The sequence below is a fragment of the Monodon monoceros genome, unplaced genomic scaffold (assembly GCF_005190385.1).
Source record: "Monodon monoceros isolate NGI ecotype Baffin Bay Population unplaced genomic scaffold, NGI_Narwhal_1 Super_Scaffold_18, whole genome shotgun sequence".
NCBI lineage: Eukaryota > Metazoa > Chordata > Mammalia > Artiodactyla > Monodontidae > Monodon > Monodon monoceros.
The window spans coordinates 61,552,787-61,574,902 of record NW_021703774.1 but is presented as its reverse complement, the minus strand read 5'-3'; the positions used below and the strand labels follow the sequence as shown (position 1 = coordinate 61,574,902).

The 22,116-nt window shown below is 41.4% G+C and overlaps 1 protein-coding gene across 1 annotated transcript in view; it reads right to left on the bottom strand.

The window, feature by feature from the left end:
* Window positions 1-5,325: 5,325 nt before the first annotated feature.
* The window catches only part of ALDH9A1 (aldehyde dehydrogenase 9 family member A1), a 39,238-nt gene continuing 22,447 nt past the window's right edge, over window positions 5,326-22,116 (bottom strand). Inside the window, exons 9-11 of the mRNA XM_029228128.1 lie at window positions 21,206-21,347; window positions 18,132-18,244; window positions 5,326-16,549 (exon numbers count right to left, since the gene is read on the bottom strand). Of these exons, the coding sequence (XP_029083961.1) occupies window positions 16,455-16,549; window positions 18,132-18,244; window positions 21,206-21,347 (350 nt within the window). The 3' untranslated portion in view covers window positions 5,326-16,454. The remainder of the gene's footprint in view (window positions 16,550-18,131; window positions 18,245-21,205; window positions 21,348-22,116) is intronic.

The following is a 22,116-nucleotide window of genomic DNA, read 5'->3' as shown; positions in this document are numbered from 1 at the left end:
AAGTAATATGATCCATCTTTGTCATTTTGCTATTATAGAATGGGCCCAAAGGAAATTTTATAAGGAACCCAACACATGAAAGGGTGCTGTGGTTGAAGTGGGGAACCCAGAGCTCTGCCTTTTCATTTCCCTGTTTCCTCCGCCAACACACTTCCAGGGCACGCAAGGGCTGGGCAGAATCCAGTTTGTATCAATGCCATAGAGAATAACCATGCCTGGCAAGCTAGTTTCTATTAAATTCCCTGGTCTCATGGAGAAAAAAAAAAGGGCATAAGTACTGCTTCCACTCACTGCTGTTCCACTGGGTACATTCCAAAGAGTCAGTTTATTTCTATGGAAAAACACATTCTGAGTTCTGTTACAGGTGGAAATTAGAGAACCATACCAGTCTACCGTTGCTCCATACTGAACCTCAAGTATCCCCTCCTCCACAGGTAGCTATATGCCCTTGAGTTTATTAGCCTCCCTAAGCCTCCATTTGCTCAGCTGTAGGTTGAGGATAATGATAATACTTACTGTATAAGGTTCTCTTCTTAAAATTGAAGTACAGTTGATTTACAATGTTGTGTTAGTTTCTGGTATACAACAAAGTAATTCAGTTTCATATATATAAATATTCTTTTCAGATTCTTTTCCATTATAGTTTATTACAAGATATTGAATACAGTTCCCTGTGCTATACAGTAGGTCCTTGTTGCTTATCTATTTTACATATAGTTTGTATCTGCTAAGCCCAAATTCCTAACTTATCCCTCCCCCATCCCCTTTCCCCTTTGGTAACCATAAGTTTGTTTTCTATGTCTGTGAGTGTATTTGTTTTATAAATAAGTTCATTTGTATCATTTTTTAGATTCCACATATAAGTGATATTATTTGATATGTCTTTGTCTGACTTATTTCACTTAGTATGATAATCTCTAGATCCATCCATGTTGCTGCAAATGGCATTATTTCATTTTTTTCATACCTGAGTAATATTCCATTATACACACACACACACACACCACATCTTCTTTATCCATTCATCTGTCAATGGACATTTAGATTGCTTCCATGTCTTGGCTATTGTAAATAGTGCTTCTATGAACATTGGGGTGCATGTATCTTTTCGAAGTATGGTTTTCTCCAAATATATGCCCAGGAGGGGGACTCCTGGATCACATGGCAACTCTATTTTTAGTTGTTTAAGGAGCTTCCATACTGTTCTCCATAGTGGCTGTACCAATTTACATTCCCACCAACAGTGTAGGAGGGTTCCCATTTCTTCACACCCTCTCCAGCATTTATTATTTGTAGACTTTTCGATGATGGCCATTCTGACCAGTGTGAGGTGATACCTCACTGTAATTTTGATTTGCATTTTTCTAATCCATTGCTAATTAGCAGTGTTGAGCTTTTTTTTATGTGTCTGTTAGCCATCTGTATGTCTTCTTTGGAGAAATGTCTGTTTATGTCTTCTGCCCATTTTCTGATTGGGTTTTGTTTTTCTGGTTATTGAGCTGTATGAGCTGTTTGTATATTTTGGAAATTAAGCCCTTGTGGGTCGCATCGTTTGCAAATATTTTCTCCCCGTCTATAGGTTTTCTTGTCACTTTATGGTTTCCTTTGCTGTGCAAAAGCTGATAAGTTTGATTAGGTCCCATTTGTTTATTTTGCTTTTATTTCTATTGCCTTGGCAGACTGACCTAAGAAAACATTGCTATGATTTATATCAGAGAATGTTTTGCCTATGTTCTCTTCTAGGAGTTTTATGGTGTAATGTCTTATATTTAAGTCTTTAAGCCCTTTTGAGTTTATTTTTGTGTATGGTGTGAGGGAGTGTTCTAACTTCATTGATTTACATGCAGCTTTCCAACTTTCCCAACACCATTTGCTGAAGAGACTGTCTTTTCTCCACTGTATATTCTTGCCTCCTTTGTCAAAGATTGACTGTGGGTGTGTGGGTTTATTTCTCGTCTCTCTGTTCTGTTCCATTGATCCATGTTTGTTTTTGTGCCAATACCATGCTGTTCTGATTACTGTCGCTTTGTAGTATTGTCTGAAGTCTGAGAGGGTCATGCCTCCAGCTTTGTTCTTTTTCCTCAGGATTGCTTTGGCAATCTGGGTCTTTCATGGTTCCATATAAATTTTAGGATAATTTGTTCTAGTTCTGTGAAAAATATCATGGGTAATTTGATAGGGATCACATTAAATCTGTAGATTGCTTTGGGTAGTGTAGCCACTTTAACAATACAAATTCTTCCAATCCAAGAGCATGGGATAACTTTCCATTTCTTTGAATCATCTTCAGTTTCCTTTATCAAGGTTTTATAGTTCTCAGATATAAATCTTTCACCTCCTTGGTCAGGTTTATTCCTATGTATTTTTTAAATGTGATTTTAAAAGGGACTTTTTTCTTACTTTCCTTTTCTGATATTTCACTGTTAGCGTAAAGAAATGCAACCAATTTCTGTATGTTAATCTTGTATCCTGCTACCTTGCTGAATTCTTTTTGTCAGTTCTAGTAGTTTTTATGTGGCATCTTTAGGATTTTCTAAATATAGTATCATGTTATCTGCATGTAATGACAACTTTACCTCTTCCCTTCCAATTTGGATACCTTTTATATCATTTTCTTTTCTGATTGCTGTGGCAAGGATTTCCAGTACTATGTTGAACAGAAGTGGGCATCCTTCTCTTGTTCCAGGTTTTAGCAGGAAGGCTTTCAGCTTTTCACCACTGAGTATTATGTTGACTGTTAACTGTGTTGAGATATGTTCCCTCTATACCCACTTTGGTAAGAGTTTTTATCATGAATGGATGTTGAATTTTATCAATTGCTTTTTCTGTGTCTATTGAAATGATCATGTGGTTTTTGTCTTTTCTTTTGTTGATGTGGTGTATCACATCAATTGACTTGTGTATTTTTAAAAATCAAATCGTATTGGGAGAAGTAATTTATTTTATGGAAAAGTTTTAAGGCTTATCCCATTGAAACAAAGGAAAAGTTGAACCAAAGAAAACTTTACAATAGATTATATTGCATGAGCTCCAACAGGTAATGGGAAATATATGTACATATTAGATTACACATACTTTGAATAAACAAAGAAGTATTACTATAATGTTAATATTTTCATGTGACCAACACTGAAGGATAAATTATGCTTGTAACTGGACTATAAATTAACAGTTCACCTGATTTCTCTATGCCAATAGTAAAGACTTCTGACTTTTGATTCGATAGCTATAAGCTGCATACTTTTTCCAAGTAAACTAAGCAGTTTTGTTTTGTTTTGATTTGCATATGTTGAGCCATCCTTGTGACCCTGGGATCATGGTGTATGATCATTTTTATGTTTTGTAGGATTTGGTTTTCTAATATTTTTGTTGAGAATTTTTGCATCTATATTCATCAGAGATATTGGCCTGTAGTTTTCTTTTTTGTTAGTGTCCTTGGTTTTGGTATCAGGGTGATGATGGCTTTATAGAATGACTTTGGGAGTGTTCCCTCCTCTTCAGTCTTTTGGAAGAGTTTGAGAAGGATTGGTATAAGTTCTTCTTTGTATGTTTGGTAGAATTTTCCAGTGAAGTCATCCGGTCCTGGACTTTTCTTTGCAGGGAGTTTTTTAAATTGCAGATTAGTGATTGGTCTGTGCAAATTATCTACTCCTTCTTGATTCAGTTTTGGTGGGCTGTATGTTTCTAGAAACTTGTCCATTTCTTCTAGGTTGTTCAATTTGTTGACATATAATTGTTCATAGTATTCTCTTATGGTTTTTAATATTTCTGTGGTATCAGTTGTTATTTCTCTTCTTTCATTTATTTTATTTGGATCCTCTTTCTTTTCATCTTGGTGAGCCTGGCCAGAGGTTTATCAATTTTATTTTTTCAAAAAACATGCTCTTGGGACTTCCCTGGTGATGCAGCGGTTAAGAATCTGCCTGCCAATGGTCCGGGAAGATCCCACATGCCGCGGAGCAACTAAGCCCGTGTGCCACAACTACTGAGCCTGCACTCTAGAGCCCCCACACCACAACTACTGAAGCCTGTGCACCCTAGAGCCCACATGCTGCAACTACTGAGCCCATGCTCCACAACAAGAGGTACCACTGCAATGAGAAGCCTGTGCACTGCAACGAAGAGTAGCCCCTGCTCACCACAACTAGAGAAAGTCTGTGTGCAGCAATGAAGACCCAACTCAGCCAAAAAAAAAGCAACATGCTCTTGATTTGATTTTTTCCTATTGTTTTTTAATATTTTATTTATTTACTCTTTGATCTTTATTATTTCCTTCATTCTGCTGACTTTAGGTTTTGTTTGTTCCTTTTCTAATTCTTTTAGGTGGTAGGTTAGGTTGTTTGAGATTTTTCTGTTTTTTGATTAAGGCCTGTATTGCTATGAACTTCCCTCTTAGGACTGCTTTTGCTGCATCCCATAGGTTTTGTTTAGTTGTGTTTTCATTGTCAGTTGTCTCAAGGTATTTTTAAAATTTCTTCTTTGATTTCATTGTTGACCCATTGGGTTTTTTTAGTAGCGTGTTGTTTAGTCTCCGTGTAATCATTTTTTTTCCTTGTTTCTCTTTCTGTGGTTTTTTTTTTTTTTGGTCTGCGTTGGGTCTTCACTGCTGCACAGGCTTTCTCTAGTTGCAGCAAATGGGGGCTACTCTTTCTTGTGGTGTGTGGGCTTCTCATTGTGGTGGCTTCTGTTGTTGCGGAGCATGGGCTCTAGGCGTGCAGGCTTCAGTAGTTGCAGCACACAGGCTCAGTAGTTGTGAATCGCAGGCTTAGCTGCTCCGTGGCATGTGGGATCTTCCCAGACCAGGGATCGAACCCGGGTCCCCTGCATTGGCAGGTGGATTCTTAACCACTGCGCCACCAGGGAAGTCCCTGTGGTTGATTTTTAGTTTCATGCTGTTGTGGTCAGAAAAGATGACTGAAATCATTTCTACCCTCTTAAATTTGTTGAGGTTTGTTTTGTGTATTAGTATGTGGTCTATCCTAGAGAATGTTCCATGTGTGCTTGAAAAGAATGTGTATTGTTTTTTTTTTTGGATGTAATGTCCTGAAAATATCAATTAAGTCTAACTGTTCTATTGTGTCATTTAGGATCTCTTTTGCCTTATTGATTTTCTGTCTGGAAGATCTGTCCCTTGATGTCAGTGGGGTGTTAACGTCTCCTACTATTATTGTATTCCCATCAATTTCTCCCTTTATGTCTGTTAGTATTTGTTTTATGTATTTAGGTGCTCCTATATTGGGAGCATATATGTTAAGAAGTATAATATCCTCTTCTTTTATTGATCCTTTTATCATTATATAGTGTCCTTTTTCATCTTTCTTTATAGTCGTGTTTTAAAGTCTATTTTTTTCTGATATGGATCTTGCTACCCTCGCTCTCCTGTTATTCCCATTTGCAAGAAATCTTTTTCCATCCCCTCACTTTCAATCTGTGTGTCCTTCGTCCTAAAGTGGATCTCTTATAGGCAACATATTGTAGGCTCTTGTTTTATTATCCAATCTGCCACTCTATGTCTTTTAATCAGAGCATTTAGTCCATTAACATTTAAGGTAATTAATAGATATGTATTTTTTTTTTGCCATTTTAAACCTTGTTTCCCAGTTGATTTTGTATTTCTTCTTTGTTCCTTTCTTTTTGTTTTTCATTTTGTGGTTTGATGGTTATTTTTGTATTATGCTTGAGTTCTCTTCTTTTTGGTTTTTGTGAATCTATTGTATGTTTTTGTTTGTGGTTACCCTGGTTTTCAAGTATGTTAACCCATTACTATATCTATTTGCTTTAGATTGGTAGTCATATAAGCTCCAACACATTCTAAGAAAAAATCTGTATTTTTCTTACTCCCATCCCCCACATTTTATGATTCTCATATCCTCTTTTACATCTTCATGCTTATCCTTTTGCTGTTCATTGTAGTTATAATCACTTCCACAAAAAACTTTTGATTTTTAAAAAATCTATATACTGGCTTATTTTAGTGTTTTACTTTCCTATTGTGATTTTCTCTTTCCTTTATAGATTCTTGCTTCTTTTCTATTTAGAGAAGCTTCTCAATCTTTCTTTCAGGATAGATTTAGTCTTGCTGTACTTTTAAATTTTTGCATGTCTGAGAAATTCTTTCTCCCTCCTTGTATGATCAGGCCACCCAAGACGGTTGTTCTCCTGCTCTCTGTACATCCCCTGCTCAACCAGTGCCTGCTTCACCTATACCCTACTCACATGACTGACCTTCCTACACATACTTGCCCCCACCTCAGCTAGTTCTTCCTACATTATTTGCCCCTAGCTAATGACTATTCTAACCTTTAGATCAGAATATCTCCACCATGACTGATAGCTTATCAAAGGGGCAGTGACGGGGTGTTCCCCTCTGCTAGTTTCCCTGGTAACCAATGAGCCAACCTGACCTCAATTCTCCCTATAACTGGTAACCTTGCCCTCACCCCAGGAACAAAGATTGCCACCATGTCCTTCCCATCTGCCACACACAGTGGGGTGTTGCTCCAGGACCTTGCTTCAGTCATGTAAGATTCCCCCATCCGTTAAACCATTAATGTCTCTGTCACTGACTCGGGCTCTTTCTTTGGTCTCAAGGATGGACAAGTACAGAGCTTGTAGGCCTGCAGGGTGCAGCCCAACAATTGACAAAGCCAGCAAGGAGACCCAGGAAACTCCTGTGAGCACAGAGATATCAGGAAATAAGGACAGGGAATGGAAAGTTGCAGGGACTGTCCACTAACACATGGGGTACAAAAGTTGTGGGAGAAATCCCAGTGTGGCCGTCCACTACACATGGGGCCCATAAGTTGCAGGGGAAATCCTGGGGTGGCTATCCACTAGTATGTGGGGCCCTGTGGTGGCTGTCCTTGATGAATGAGGGCTGCCAAGAGAGTATGGAGAACAATGGCCTAATGGCTCTGCTACTGTATTAAAATGAGCCTTTTGTAATTGGTTTGGCTTTAATCTTGGGTGTGTGCATGAGTGCCCCAGTATGAGTCCAAATCCTGTTGTCTCTCCTTGGTTTTGACCCTTGTTAGGGGGTCCTGGTAACTTGAGTGCTGATGCATGTTCCTCTGAAAGTGATGGATATGAATGTGAGTGAATGATAGGTACTATTGTCTATCACTATTATTTATTTAAACTGAATTAGCTATTCAGAAATGGAAAAAATTCCATGAAAATGTCCAAGATGGGACTCTTGACATTTTAAAACTGGTTTCTGCATATGCCATTAGAGGAAATTAGCTTTCTAGAAGGAAATGGTATTTCTCTTCCTGTGCCTTTGAGATGTAAATAATCTACCTGAGAGTGAAGGGGGAAAAAGAGACCCTCTTAAACTCTAGGAAAACTGTGAGGTCTCTGTGTCTATATAGATATATGTATGTCTATGTGTACCTTATAAATATGATGTGTCTCTGTCTCCAAATGGCATGGCGAAGATTGGTTTGTGGATGAGCTCTGTTTAATTGGCTTAAAAGAAATTAAGCACTTACATAAATTCTCAGAAAGATAAAAGAAACTGTCCAGAATGAATTTCAGGTTCACATGATCTGGGAAATATTCAGTACTGAACTGATATCTGCTATTGAAACTACTTAAGCTTGTTGGTTTGATTAATATAGATATGTCTTTAGAGTCGTCAGTGTTAAGTATAATACTTCTGTTGTACCTAGGTTTACAAGAGGTAAAATAAGACCTTAATATATCTGTTGCAAATCTGTCAGCAAGGAAAATAACTTGAGGACTTCCCTGGTGGCGCAGTGGTTAAGAATTCGCCTGCCAATGCAGGAGACACAGGATCGAGCCCTGGTCCAGGAAGATCCCACGTGCTGTGGAGCAACTAAGCCAGTGTGCCACAACTCCTGAGCCTGCCCTCTGGAGCCCACATGCCACAACTGCTGAAGCCCGTGCACCTAGAGCCCATCTCCACAACAAGAGAAGCCACCACAATGAGAAGCCCATGCACCACAACGAAGAGTAGCCCTCGCTCACCACAACTAGAGAAAGCCTGCACACAGCAGCGAAGACCCAACGCAGCCAAAAATTAATTAATTAAAAAAATAAAAGAACTTGATATAATGAAACTTTAAGGAAATGTAAATGAGATAAGAGATTTGGGACAAACTCTCTAGGAATTACTATGTTTTGGGAATGTCTATCTAAAATAGTCTCTCCAGATTTTGGCAACTTGAAACTAAACGAAGAGAATTCATTGACTATCTGGGTCATTTCAAATAGGATAAAATATTGGAACATTAATTGCCAGGTGGGTCTAAGTTTACCTACCTTTGCCTTCTTAGGAGAGGAAGACTAAAGCGTAAGTTTTCCAATCAGGAAATGCTGGTATAAAAAAAGTTCACAATTACTTACTCCTTGGTTTCTGCCAGAGATTAAGGTTTTTAAGGGTTAAGATTATAATGTCATAATTCTAGTTATTATAAACAAGTTTCTTTATTGATTACATTGTAATCAGGTGTTTAACTATACCTTTTTAAGTCTTCTGTCATTTATAGACAATTATTGTTGTACTCTGATGCTCTTGCAAAAAGTGCTCCATCTTCAAGAAGATTCATAGGAAGGACTTTTTGACAAGCACAGGTCTCATAAGTTTCAGCTCATAGTGCTGAACTGGGTAAGAAATCAAACAATGCTAATGGAAAACCTGATGATTTCATAAAAAGTTAAAAGGATTCGTTACTGAGTGAACTGGTGTATATGGTTATAATTTTTATGGTTTTTGTCTGGAGTATTACTGGTTTTGATCTATGTTTTCCAGATATAGGGAAGCCCTTCCCTTCAAGTTAGTTATGACTTCCAGCAATTTGTTAAACTATACCTATGGGTAGAATTGAAACATTTTTCTTTTCTCTCTACCTGGTCCCTCCAGAAATTGAAGACTCTTGGGTTCCAAGCAGGTGAATGGGAAAGACTGTCTCCTGGCATGTGCAGGAATCTCAATATTTGGGGGACTTCTACAAGAGAGGACTCCACCGAGGCAGAGTTGATGGCAGGCCTTGGTATGGCTTTCCTGGCCTTGAAAGTATGGCTTTTGGGAACTCAGTCTGAGACTTCTGAGGAATTCCACAAGAGCCAGTTTGGAGGAGCCTAGGAGGCCACTGTAGGTGTGATTTTGGACATATTCCTGTATTACTGAAAACTTGTTTTCTGAACTATATTACAGACCTGGACAAAAACGACAGGCAGGTGTGGTTGATATTATCTCAGAATACGGATACGGCTTGTATTTTGCTTAATGGTCATGATCTTCCCTGCGTTGTGCCTGTTAGGTGTCTTACATTTTGTCCCTAGCCTGAGTGGAGGAAATCTATTTGAGGACTGAGCAGCAACAGTAACCTCACTGAAAAAAGAGTCTAATTGCTGGGTTAATGGCAACAGCAAGATGCCGTTGTTGTCTTCCTCTGGATTTCCATGAAAAATCGACCTGGCTAATGTGACCATGTGGAGACGACTGACAGTGGCGGGGTGGGGGAGGGGCGGGGGAAGACCCTTACCATCTTCCTATCCCACATGCCAGTACGTCAGAAGGACCCTGTCGGTAAACATTACCATGTAACACATCATACACTTTGACTGCCCATGAGCCCCCCACCCAGGCTATGCTGTGTGGAGTGGAATAGGCTGGCTTCTGGACACACAAGTCCAACTAGTGTGATTAACCGTTTTTTTGTTTGGAAAGACCTAATGCGTCCACCCCTAACAAAACATGGGGTGGGCTAACTCCACCAGAATGTATTTTTTAGAGCCGAGGCCTTCTCCTCCCCATGGGGGTTGCTCGGGATTTGTGAAAAACAGGGTTGGCCTTACCTTCTTTATAACCAGACAGGGCACTGCTGCTATTGACTCCCTCTCCATTACCCCAGTAAGTGCTTGGCTCCAAAATTTGCCCACATTCTGGCAAATGACTGTTCTTAGCCTACTAGGTATCTTACTCTTGATGCTCTTTGGCTGCTGCCATCTGTATTTGTGGCATCTGGCTGCAGTGCCCCCCTACATACCTGACCCCAGGGATATCACAGAAGAAGGGCAGACCAAGATTGTGAGGGTCGTGCAGCGTTATGTAGGGGTGGAGTGTATGATCAGGCCACCAAGATGGCTGCTCTCTGTACACCCCCTGCTCAACCAGTGCCTGCTTCACCTACACCCTACTCACATGACTGACCTTCCTACATACTTGCCCCCAACCCAGCTAGTGATTGTTCTAATCTTCAGATCAGAATATCTCCACCATGATAACTTATTAATGGGGTAGTGAAGAGCATGCCCCTCTGCTAGTTTCCCTGGTAACTGATAAGCCATCCTGACCTCAATTCCCCCTATAACTGGTAACCTCGCCCTCGCCCCAGGAACAAAGACTGCTGCCATGTCCTACCCACTGTCTGCCACACATGGTGGGGTGTCGTTCCAGGATCTTGCTTCAGACATGAAAGATCCACCACCCATTAAACCACTGAGGTCTCTATCACTGACTCCAGGATCTTTCTTTGGTCTCAAGGATGGGCAAGTACAAGGCTTGTAGGCCTGCAGGGTGCAGCCCAACACTCCTTCTATTGTGAATGATACTCTCCCTGGGTAGAGTATCCTAGGTTGCAGATATTTCCCTTTCAGGACTTTGAATGTATCTTGCCACTCCCTCTGGCCTGCAACGTTTCTGTAGAGAAACCAGCTGATAGCCTTATGGAGGTTCCCTCTGTTTTTCTCTCGCTGCCTTCAGGATGCCTGCTTTAACTTTTCCCATTTTAATTATAGACGTCTTGGTGTAGGTCAGTTTGGGTTCATCTTGTTTGGGACCTTCTGTGCTTCCTGTACCTGGATATCTGTTTCCTTCTTTAGGTTTAGGAAGTTTTCCACCAAAATTTCTTCAAGTACATTTTTGATCCCTTTTTCTCCTTCTGGGATCCCTATTATGTGTAGATCGGCTCACTTTATATTATCCCATAGGTTTCATATATTGCTTTCATTTTTTTCATTAGTCTGTCTGCTGTTCTGACTGGGTGATTTCAATTATTTTATCTTCCAGATCACTTATTCATTCTTCTGCATCATTTAGTTTGCCCATGGCCAGGACCGTCTGTTTAGATCTGTTTTCTGCCTACCACAATGCAGCTACTGCACTGCCCTCTGAGCGTCTGAAGCTCCCTTTCTGTCCCAGCTGATCTCCCAGCCACTGAAGGGGCTTCCCAGAGTGAGGGAACTTTTCCTCTTTCACAGCTCCCTCCCAGGGGAGGTGCTGTCCTAATTACTTTTTTTTTTTTTTTTTTTACTTTGGGACAGGTGCTGTCCTAATTACTTTTTTTTTCTTTTGTCCTACCCGGTGATCTTTCTTACAGCTTTGGTTGTATGAGATCTTATGCCAGAGTTCAGCAGGTATTCTGTGAGAACTGTTCCACACGTAGATGTATTTTTGATGTATTTGTGGGAGGAGGTGAGTTCCACGTCCTTCTATCCCGCCATTTTGACCTCCACCTGTCCTTACTGTATAAGGTTCTTGAGGATCAAACCTAGCGCGATGCTCCCGTGGCCAAGGGCCAGCTCAGTTTCCAGCACAAGATGTGGTAGGAAGCAGGAGAGCCACCTGCTGGTGAAACTTCATCCATCAAAAGTCAGCAACCAGGTTATCTTCTTATGTTCCAAGGACACCCCCAGAGTTTGCCCCACTTTCCTTTCATCCCTATATCACTTGCCTCCAAAGATGCTCTCCTAACTCAATCGAAAACAGCTCTCTCAGTTCCCTCTCTTAAGCAGCACTGTCCAACAGAACTTTCTGACATGATGGAAGTATTATTCAACTGCACTGTCCACTATAGTTACCACAACCCATGTGTGGCATCGAGTACTTGAAATGTGACGAGAGCAACTAAAAACCTGAGTTTTTATTTAGTTTTAATTGTATTTAAATAGCTAAATGTGGCTAGTGGCTACTGTACTTGGATAGCACAGCAGTAAAGCAGTGGTTCTCAACCTTGTCTGTCCCCTAAATTCACCCCAGCAGGGACCTTTTAAGAATCCAGATGAGCAGACCACACCCCGAATCAATTAAATTAGAATCTCGGTATTTTTTAAGCTCTTTCTGGGTGTTTCAATCATGTGTCCAAAGTTGAGAACCGTTGCTCTAAAACCAGTGTTTGGCAAACTATCCTGTGTAAGAACTTCCTGGGGGTCTTGTTAAAATGCAGATTCTGATTCAGAGGCCTGAGGTGAGAACTGAGATTCCACAGGTCAAACAAGCACAGGCTGCTGCCCCTGGGCCACACTGAGTACCAAGGCTCTACCCCAGCCCTTCGAATCCTTTCACTCACGCAAACAAACATTAGGTACTTTCTGAGACCAGTGGCATGACAGTTCTGGCTTTTAGAGTTTCCATTCTAATCGGAGAAATAATAAGCTTGTAATCTCAAACAGTGATAAATGCTTTGAAGTAAATGAAACAGTGTAGTGGGATAAGGATGTGTGCGGCTAACTGCAGATTTAAGGAGGTGAATGTTTAGTTTTTGGCTTTCAGGAGCCTACAGGTGAAGATCTAGAAAAACATGCTCTCTGGGGAAGAGGGACAGTGAGTGTGAGGCTCCTGAGGCAAGAAAAGGCCTGGCAGAGTAAGGCACAGGTGAACGGGGAGAGTGACAGAGGGGGGAATCAGAGAAGGGCAGTGGTGGTCACGGTGAGGAGTTTGGACTGTGTTCTAACTGAACTAAAAGCCGCAGTAGGGCCTTAAGCAAGAGCATGAGGAATGCTGATTTACTCTGGAGAGATTTGCTCACTGCTGATCTGACTTTCTGATAGTTTTTCACAGCATCATTTAACTGCTAAGACTTGGTCTCCTCTTTCCCCTTTGCTGATTTTTTTCCCCCTCACACTGTAAAAAGAAATACAAAGATAGGTCTCTAGGTATAAGAAAAACCAAGGAATCATTTTTACTTCTGAGGAAAGCCAAACTCAGAACTACACATTTCAGAGAAGCTAGGGTGGAGACTCTGCCATTGGAAGAAGCAGGCAAGGAACTCAGGGTTGCCCCCCTTCTCCGGAAGCTCCTGGTGGATGACTTCCGTGGATGGTGTCAGTAAACTGTAGCCCACCTTCCTTCTGCCAGATTCTTGCCTTAGGCAGCAAGAGGACTGAAGGTGTAAGAAATAAAGAGCAGCAGGAGGAAAGAAAGGACCCAGTGGCCACCTGTTGTCTGAAAAAAGCCTGCCGAAGTGAGAGACTGCCTCTGGAGTCACAGAAAAGCCAAGCCAGAGATCAGGACTCTAAGCTATTGCAAAGGAGTAAGCCAACATGGGTCTTGGTTTTCTTATTTCTCTCATTAATACAATTCCAAAACCATTTCTATCAGTAGCAGTTAAAGGACGCTGTAGCACAGGAAGCTGTCAACCAAATAAATCTTAAAATGCATATAAAAGGACATGAGTTGAATAAATTTACATGTGGCCTCATGAGGATACAGGGTTAGTTGGCAGTTATTACCTTTAAGAAAATCCTAGGAAAGATATGCACCCAAATGTTAATAGTAGTTACCTCTAGGAGATAATATTAGATGGGAGAAGGAAAAAGAAGGGTACCTTCTGCTTAACTTTCAAAAGTTAATCAAAATACTAGTAGAGGTACTTCCTGGGTGGTCCAGTGGGTAAGACTCCATGCTCCCAATGCAGGGGGCGCGGGTTCGATCCCTGGTCAGGGATCTAGATCCCGCATGCCACAACTAAGAGCCTACATGCCACAACTAAGACTTTGCACGCCACAACTAAAGATCCTGCACACCACAACGAAGATCCTGTGTGCCGCAACTAAAGACCTGGTGGAGCCAAATAAATAAATATTAAAAAAAAAATACTAGTAGAGAAAAAGGAGACTCCAGGAGCATTTAACTAGATGATACAGCTTCTTCCACATCAAAGGAAGGCCTGGCCTCTTGGTTAAATCATGTTTCCTTAAGTGCATTTTGTACATATTATTACTCTCCTAAGATGCTTCATTAACAAACAAGAATCTTTGTTCAGGTAAATTTGTGAAGTACGATAGCTGATGACATCCTGGAACACACTTTGGACCACGCTGGGTGCGGTAGGCTGCATAATGCCCCCCACCAGCTATGTCACATCTTAAGTTTCAGGACCTGTGAATATTTTATGGCAAAAGGACACTTTGCAGATATGATTATGTTAAGGATCTTGAGATAAGAGATTATTATGGACCATCTGGTGGGCCCTCAATGCTATCATAAGTGTCCATATAAGAGGGAAGCAGAGGGGGATCTGACCACACAGAGAAAGAAGGCAATGGAAGCAGAGACTTGATGCTAAGCTGCTGCTGCTAAACAAACAGGAGGGGCCATGAGCCACAGAATGCAGCTCTAGAGACTGGAAAAGGAGGGGAAAGATTCTCTCCTAGAGCCTACAGAGGGAGCATGCCCTGCCAACACCCTGGTTTTTGCCCAGTGAAACCATTTTGGACTTCTGACCTCCAGAACTACAAGATAATAAATGTGTTGTTTTAAAGTCCCCACATTTGTGGTAATTTGTTACAGCACTCATATGGAATGAATACAATGAGTTAAGGTCTAGGAATCGGGGAAGGAGAGCAGGAAGCGTAAGAGTTAAAGTCCCACATAGCTGGACTGGAACTCTACTCTTCAAATTACTGACTTGGCTGTGGTCCAGGCTTCTCCAATTCTCAGCTTCTTCACCTGAAAATTGGGGCTAACGACTTCCTCATTTTAGTGTGAGTATTCAATGAGAAGGGAAGTAGCAGATGGATCGCAGGGAGTATTCAAATGTTGGTTCCCTTTCCCTGGCTGTTTTCTCTTCAGAGGAACTGCCAGAAACTTGTCTTCTCCCAGGCGGCTCCTACTGTGGAAGTCACACAAGGACCCAGGGTGACCCCCGAAGACCCAGGGTAAGATCATTGTTGGCCTTGCTCGGTATCATGTATGTGCCCACTGTGCGAATATCCATCGAGAGAGGCTGATTCAATTGTTCTCATCCTCTAACTACAGTTTCTGCCCATCATAATAGATAATCAGATGCAGGCCCAGTAACAAGAATCATCCCTTACCTCTTAGCTACTGTGATGATTAATTTTACATGTCAACCTGACTGGGCGATGGGATGCCTAGGTATGTCTATGAGGGTGTTTCCAGAAGAGATCAGCATTTGAACTGGTGAACTGAGTAACGCAGACGGCCCTCCCCATGTGGTGGGAATCATCCAATCCATTCAGGGCCCAAATAGAACAAAAAGGCAGAAGAAGGGCAAACTCACTCTCTCTGCTTGAGCTGAGACATCCATCTTCTGCCCTCAGACAGCAGCACTCCTGGTTTTACACCACCAGCTTTCCTGGATCTCCAGCTTATGGAGAGCAGACTGTGGGCCTTCACAGCCGCCATAATCACGTAAGCCAATTCCTATAAGAAATCTTCTCTTATACGTATCTGTTCTACTCTATTGGTTCTGTTTCTCTGGAGAACCCTAATACCACTATTAAATCTAAATTATTCCCCTGAAGGGAAGATAAGAGGGCAAGATGAGGATCACTGCAACAGTCTGAGAAGTCACCATGATCTGACAGCCCTTTAAGGACAGGCCCAGTTTATCTGGGCTGGGAAGAACATGGAGCCCAGAAGTCTGAATGGGCCACTGAAAGTTCATTACAGCAACAGAAGCCTGCCCATGTGTACTCACTGCAAAGAAAGTCAAATCCTCTGCCTTAAACGTTTAACTTTAGCCCTATCCTGTGTCCTCCTATAACCCTGAGATGTGTATAGCTTCAAAACATGACACTGAAAGGACTGACGGTGTGATTTACTTAGTTTCAGTATACTGCAGTGGATTACAAATAATCTGTACGTTTAAAAGGAAACTCTTCTGTCATAAGAGAGCAAGCTGTAACTCAAGGACTGGAGCCGGTTTCCCCCATCCCCGCAGCGCTGGCTCTGGCCAGTCAGCATTCACACCAAACAGACCCATCTATTAATAAGCCAAGCCCTCTCTTCCGACTGCCAGCCTTCTGAATGGAATGACAAGGGGCCATGTCTTTAAAAACGTCAAGGAGCAGAAATCTCTGCTGATTCCCCCAGGAACCTCTATAAAGGCATGGGTTCTTTAAAGCAAGCTAGAGAATGAACCTGTCAGTGGGTCGGCTCTGTGGAAGAACAATCCTGGTCCCTCCCCCTGTTTTCCAGCAGTGTGCTAGTGGCTCTCAAAGATTTCCCAGAAATTTGTTTTAAGGAAAATCACAGCTTTCTTGATTAGCATCTAAAAGGCACTTACGCACATTTTCACTTAGGAAATTGATTGAGCGATTAAGAGTAACACTGAACCATTCTCTTATCCTGAATGGCCAACATTCTGGATCTAAACTGGTAGGTGGCTGCACCGCCGCGGTCAAGAGAGCCGCTTCTCATTATTCCCAGGCCCGGCCGTGTTCACTGGCTTCTCTGCACGTTTTCAAAAAGCAGACTCCACGTCACCCATCTCCACGCACACAGTCTTTAGTTGTGAATAATATTCAATTGTCACACGGCCATTCTCTCTGCCAAACCCTGAAAGGAAGAGAAGGGGTGAGGGTGAGCCATTGCGGTAATCCAGCCACAGTGACCTGCAGAAACAGGCACTGCTCCCAGGGCTGGAGAAGAGTGCAGAGCCAAGAAGTTTTGAGATCAAGTCCTCAACTGCATGTATTAACTGTGGAGCTAGATGTGGGAAAAGTGACACACTAGCCTTCGGGGATAGGGAAATATTTAGGTTTCATTTCTTACCAGTACGACTCTTAACTTCTAGTATCTACTCTTCTAGACTAAGGTCTAAAAATGTTCAGACTTTCTTATCAAGCATTAGAGCATTCTCTACAATTATCAATCAACCTGATGCCTTTGAAAGTCAGTGCTAACTTAGAACTTAACTCTACATAATAGGCTTATTAACCTTCTCTTATACTAAATCTGTAAGAGCACCTACTATTTATACTCTGTCCACTCACGTGGGGGGTGGACCCTTTAGGCTCTCAGGTTACTCAAAGCCAAGACACTGCCCAATCAATAGTAGATGAGGTTACAGGACAGCCTTCCTTGTGTCCCCCACCCCAGACTGAGGCAGGCTCTGCATCCTAAAAGCAAGGCCCAGTCTCCAAAAATGCACATCTCCAGGGGGCATCATTCCAAATGGGACATACACAATGGCCCTGCTAAGGCCTCACTCTGCCTTTTGTTCCTTTCCAAATCCTCTCAGCATGGAGCCCACTGGGCATGTTAGGCCAGCTTTCTGTCCCTCTCATCTCATATAGGCATATCCATGGGCACTGATCCAAAGTTTCAGGTTTAGGGAAGGGAAAGCTGGCCTCAGAGGCCCCACTGAGGCCAAAGCTGCAGATTCCAAACAAACTGAGGGTTATGAATTAATAAAACAGAGCCTTGGTTCCTACCCTGCCTTTAGGTCTGTGTTACAGCTCCTCCAGGTACCCCATAGGGACAGGGATGACTAGTGAAGTATGACTAGAGAATGCCAGAATGATACCAAACGCAATACCAAATAAAACTGTCAAATTAACACCCACCATCTCGTCATCATTCATCCGTGTTTACATGTTTGCCAACACGGTGATGGCCATAAGTATCTGCCAGGAGAGTAGGGGTCGGACTCTTAGAATGGTGCACCTACAAAGTCCAAACCAATTTTCATACAGAATTGGTGAAATCAGCAACAAACTCCAAAGAAAGAACCTCAAAGTAATGGCTATGTTCCTGATGCCTCAAATCTCCTAAGAGACTAGATTTACAAACTTGCCATGGTTCGAACGCCTAGGGGTGGTTTTACACTTAATGGCAATCACAGACTGTGAGGAAAAAGTAATCCTACCCACGAGATAAACCTTTTTCAGATATATGTCAGCTGTTCACAATCCAGTCTACACATCAAAGACTTCTGGAGAGCTTCTGGAAAAAATAAAGATGCTCAGCTTCCATTCCCAGAGACGGATACATTGGGCCTGGGGAGGACCAGGAATTCATATACTTTTCCAGGTGATTCTGATACACACACAGGTTTAGGAACCTGTTCCATAAGGACTGAATTATGACCAGTGTTTCTAGAGATGGGGGTTTGCTTTCACAGTTCCCAGATTCTCACCTGACTTCTTATATCCACCAAAGGGCAACTCCACTGGGCTGACATTATAGTTGTTAATGAAGCACATTCCAGCCTGAAGCTCAGCCACCACTCTGTGGGCACGCTGGATGTCCCTATGAAGAAAAAATGCATTGGTTATTCACAGTTTCTTTTGCTACAACCTTACCAGGAAAAGTTAGACGGTCACTTCTAAGGGTCTCAAAACATTGCCAAATTGTTTCTTCAAACTGTGTTTTAAAATCTTATACCATCCATGCAAAATAGATAAGGATTTGAATTTTATAGTCTCATCCAAACGCATGTATAAAATAAGCAGCAGCAACAAGGGTGCCAAAACAATTCAATGGGGGAAAATAGTCTTTTCAACAAATAGTGCTAGAACAACTGGATATACATATGCAAAAGAATGAAGGAAGATCCCTTTCTTACACTACACGCAAAAATTAACTCAAATGGGTCACTGACCTAAAATGTCAGAGTGAAAACCACAGAACTCTTTGAAGCAAACAGGAATAAATCTTCATGACCTTCGGTTAGACACAATCTTCTTAGACATGACACCAAAAGTAACAGATACAGAAAAAACAGAATAATTACACTGACAAAATTTTAAAATTTTGTGCTGCAAATGAGACTATCAGGAAAGTAAAAAGACAACTCACAGAAATGCAAATTAAAACTGATACAAGACACCACTGCACAACCTCTAGGATGGCTAAAATCAAGAGAACCGACAATAACAATTGCTGACTAGGATGTGGAGAAACTGGAACCCTTATACATTGCTGATGGGAATGTAAAACGGTACTGCCACTTTGGAAAACAGTTTAGCAGTTCCTCAAATAGTTAAACACAGTCACCATAGGATCTAGCAATTCCACTCCTGGGTATATACCTGAAATGAAATATACAAATATCCACACAAAGACTCATATATGAATGCTCATAGGAGCATTATTCATAATAGCCAAAAAGTGGAAACAGCCCAAATGTCTATCAATGGGTCAATGAATAAACAAAATGTGATATATCCATACTACAGAATATTACTCAGTAGTAGAAAGGAATAAAGTAGTGATACATACTATAACAGTAAATGAACTTTGAGAAGAAGCCAGTAGATGAACTAAGTGAAAGAAGCCAGTCGTGAAGGGTCACATACTGCATGATTTCATCTACGTAAAATATTCAAAATATGCAAATCTATAAAGACAAAGTAGATCAGTGGTTGCCAGGGACTGGGGGGAGGGGAAAATGCAGAGTAACTGTTATTGTTCTTAGAATGAAGAAAATGTTCTAAAATTAGATTATGACAGTTGTACAATCTGTAAATATACTAAAAACTATTGAATTGTACAATTTAAATAAGTGAATTGTTTGGTACATGAATTATCCCAACAAAGCTGTTTAAAAAAAGAAAAAAAGGAGTTACCCTCCTTTGTAACTGGCCTTTGTCTGTATTTTGGTGGCGAAGCAAAGCAAGAGGAGAGACTTATCCCACTCAATCCTCAAATCAAAAAAAGCAGCTCCTGGGACTTCCCTGGTGGTGCAGTGGTTAAGACTCCACACTCCCAATGCAGGGGCCCTGGGTTTGATCCCTGGTCAGGAAACTAGATCCCACACGCATGCTGCAACTGAGAGTTCACATGCCACAACTAAAGAGCCCGCCTGCCACAACTAAGAAGCCCACGTGCACAATTAAGACCCGGCGCAACCAAATAAATAAATATTTTAAAATATACATATATATATAAAAAAAAAAAAAAAGCAGCTCCTGGGAATTCCCTGGCGGTCCAGTGGTTAAGACTCTGTGCTTTCACTGCCAAGGGCCTGGGTTCAATCCCTGGTCGGGGAGCTAAGATCCCGTAAGCTGTGAGCCACAGCCCAAAAAAACAAAGCAAAACAAAACAAAACAAACAAACAAAAAAGCAGCTCCTCAGAGAGGACTTTTAGGGTAGTGAAGCTACTCTGTATGATATTACAACAGTGAGTACAAGTTATTATACATTTGTCCAAACCCATAGAATGCACACCAAGAGTGAACCCTAATGTGGACTATAGTCTTTGGGTGATAAAGATGTGTTCATGTAGCTTCATCAATTCTAACAACTGTTCCACTCTGGTGGGGGATGTGGATCATGGGGGAGACTATGCATGTGTGGGGCAGGAGTAGCTGGGAAATCTCTGTACTTCCACTCAGTTTTGCAGTGAACCTAAAAGTGCTCTTAAAAATAAAGTCTATTAAAAAAAAAAAAAAAAAGTAGCTCCTCACTTTTTTCTTCAGAACTCAAAAAGAAGCTACTACATCAGGTCCTCAAGGGAGACTTGGGTCTTCCATCCCACGTTCCTGACCACAAATCTACAAAAAATAATAACCTTGTATGTCACTAAAGAAACAGCATAATCCCAAGTGTAAACAGTCTTAGAAAACTGCCTACTACTGCCAAAGACTAATCAGATTTTGTACATAAACAAGCAACCTGCAAGAATTTTCTAAGAAGTTTTTCTCCGAAATCACTTTTTGTTTTTCTTATAGTGGTTAAAGTTTATGTACAAAGATATTAATCCCAACATTACTCACAACAGTTAAAATTAGAAATAGCACCCTAAATACACAACAATAGAAAAAAGGCCCACATGTGTTACAATGCATTCCAATTTAGGGACTTCTATAAAGCTAAAAATCATGGCTTTGAAGGATACTGCCCAGTATTCATATGCTTATGGATTTCTAAATTCCTTGACATACATGTTTTTAATAGGCACCTAACATGATGCTTTACATAGATCAGAAACTTAAATATTTATTCAATGTATGAATGAACAAAGGATAGAATTTTCATCAATAAAGCTAATAGCTTAATTTAAACTCAACACTAGGGTTCTCTGGCTATTCAGGGCTAACTGTGAAATGCTACTTTGCCATCTTTTGACTTTAGCTGAAGCAAATAGAAAGTGCTGATGAAAATGCAGTGAGGGCAAACTCCAGTGAGGGAATAAGATCAATTAAATATCTAAGAAGACACTGCAGCCCCATTTCTTCAAAGCCACTTGGGGTGTCCTTCCCCACCTACCTGGTGAAGACACCAGCTGCTAGTCCGAAAGTGGTATCATTGGCTCTTTCCAGAACCTCAGCTTCAGTGTCAAATGATAAAATAGACATAACCGGTCCAAAAATCTCTTCTTTCACACAGGTCATGTCATCTCTACAATTAGCTGCAAACATTATTAAAAAACCAAACATCAGCAAAGGAATGATTATTTCTGGCACGTTAAAATTTCCTGTTCATAGTAAACAGTGAATACACAGCTTTAGAGAAATTTCAATGTGACATTTCCAGTGTGAATATAAATCTGAGCATCCTTTCTGCATGACGATTTAACACTACATATTAAGGAGCCATGGCCTCTGTGTTCATTCTAAATCTACTTTTTTGAATTCATCATAAGGAAATAGCTAATGAGGTGTACAAGGATGTACATACAAGGACTTCCATCACAACATCCCTGTGACAGTCAAAACTAGAAGCAACACACTAGACATCCAAAATAGACGGGATGATCACGTGAATGGTACACAACCGAATGATGAACTTCTATGAAGCATCAAAAAGTAATGTTTCGGGGCTTCCCTGGTGGTGCAGTGGTTGGGAGTCCGCCTGTCAATGCAGGCGACAGAGGTTCATGCCCCGGTCTGGGAGGATCCCACATGCCGCAGAGTGGCTGGGCCTGTGAGCCATGGCCCCTGAGCCTGCGCGTCCGGAGCCTGTGCTCCGCAACAGGAGAGGCCACAACAGTGAGAGGCCCGCATATCGCAAAAAAAAAAAAAAAAAAGTAATGTTTTGGAGACTTCCCTGGTGGTCCAGTGTTAAGAATCCGCCTTCCAATGCAGAGGACGCGGGTTCGATCCCTGGTTGGGGAACTAAGATCCCACATACCGCAGGGCAGCTAAGCCCGCGCGCCACAACTGGAGAGCCCACGCGCC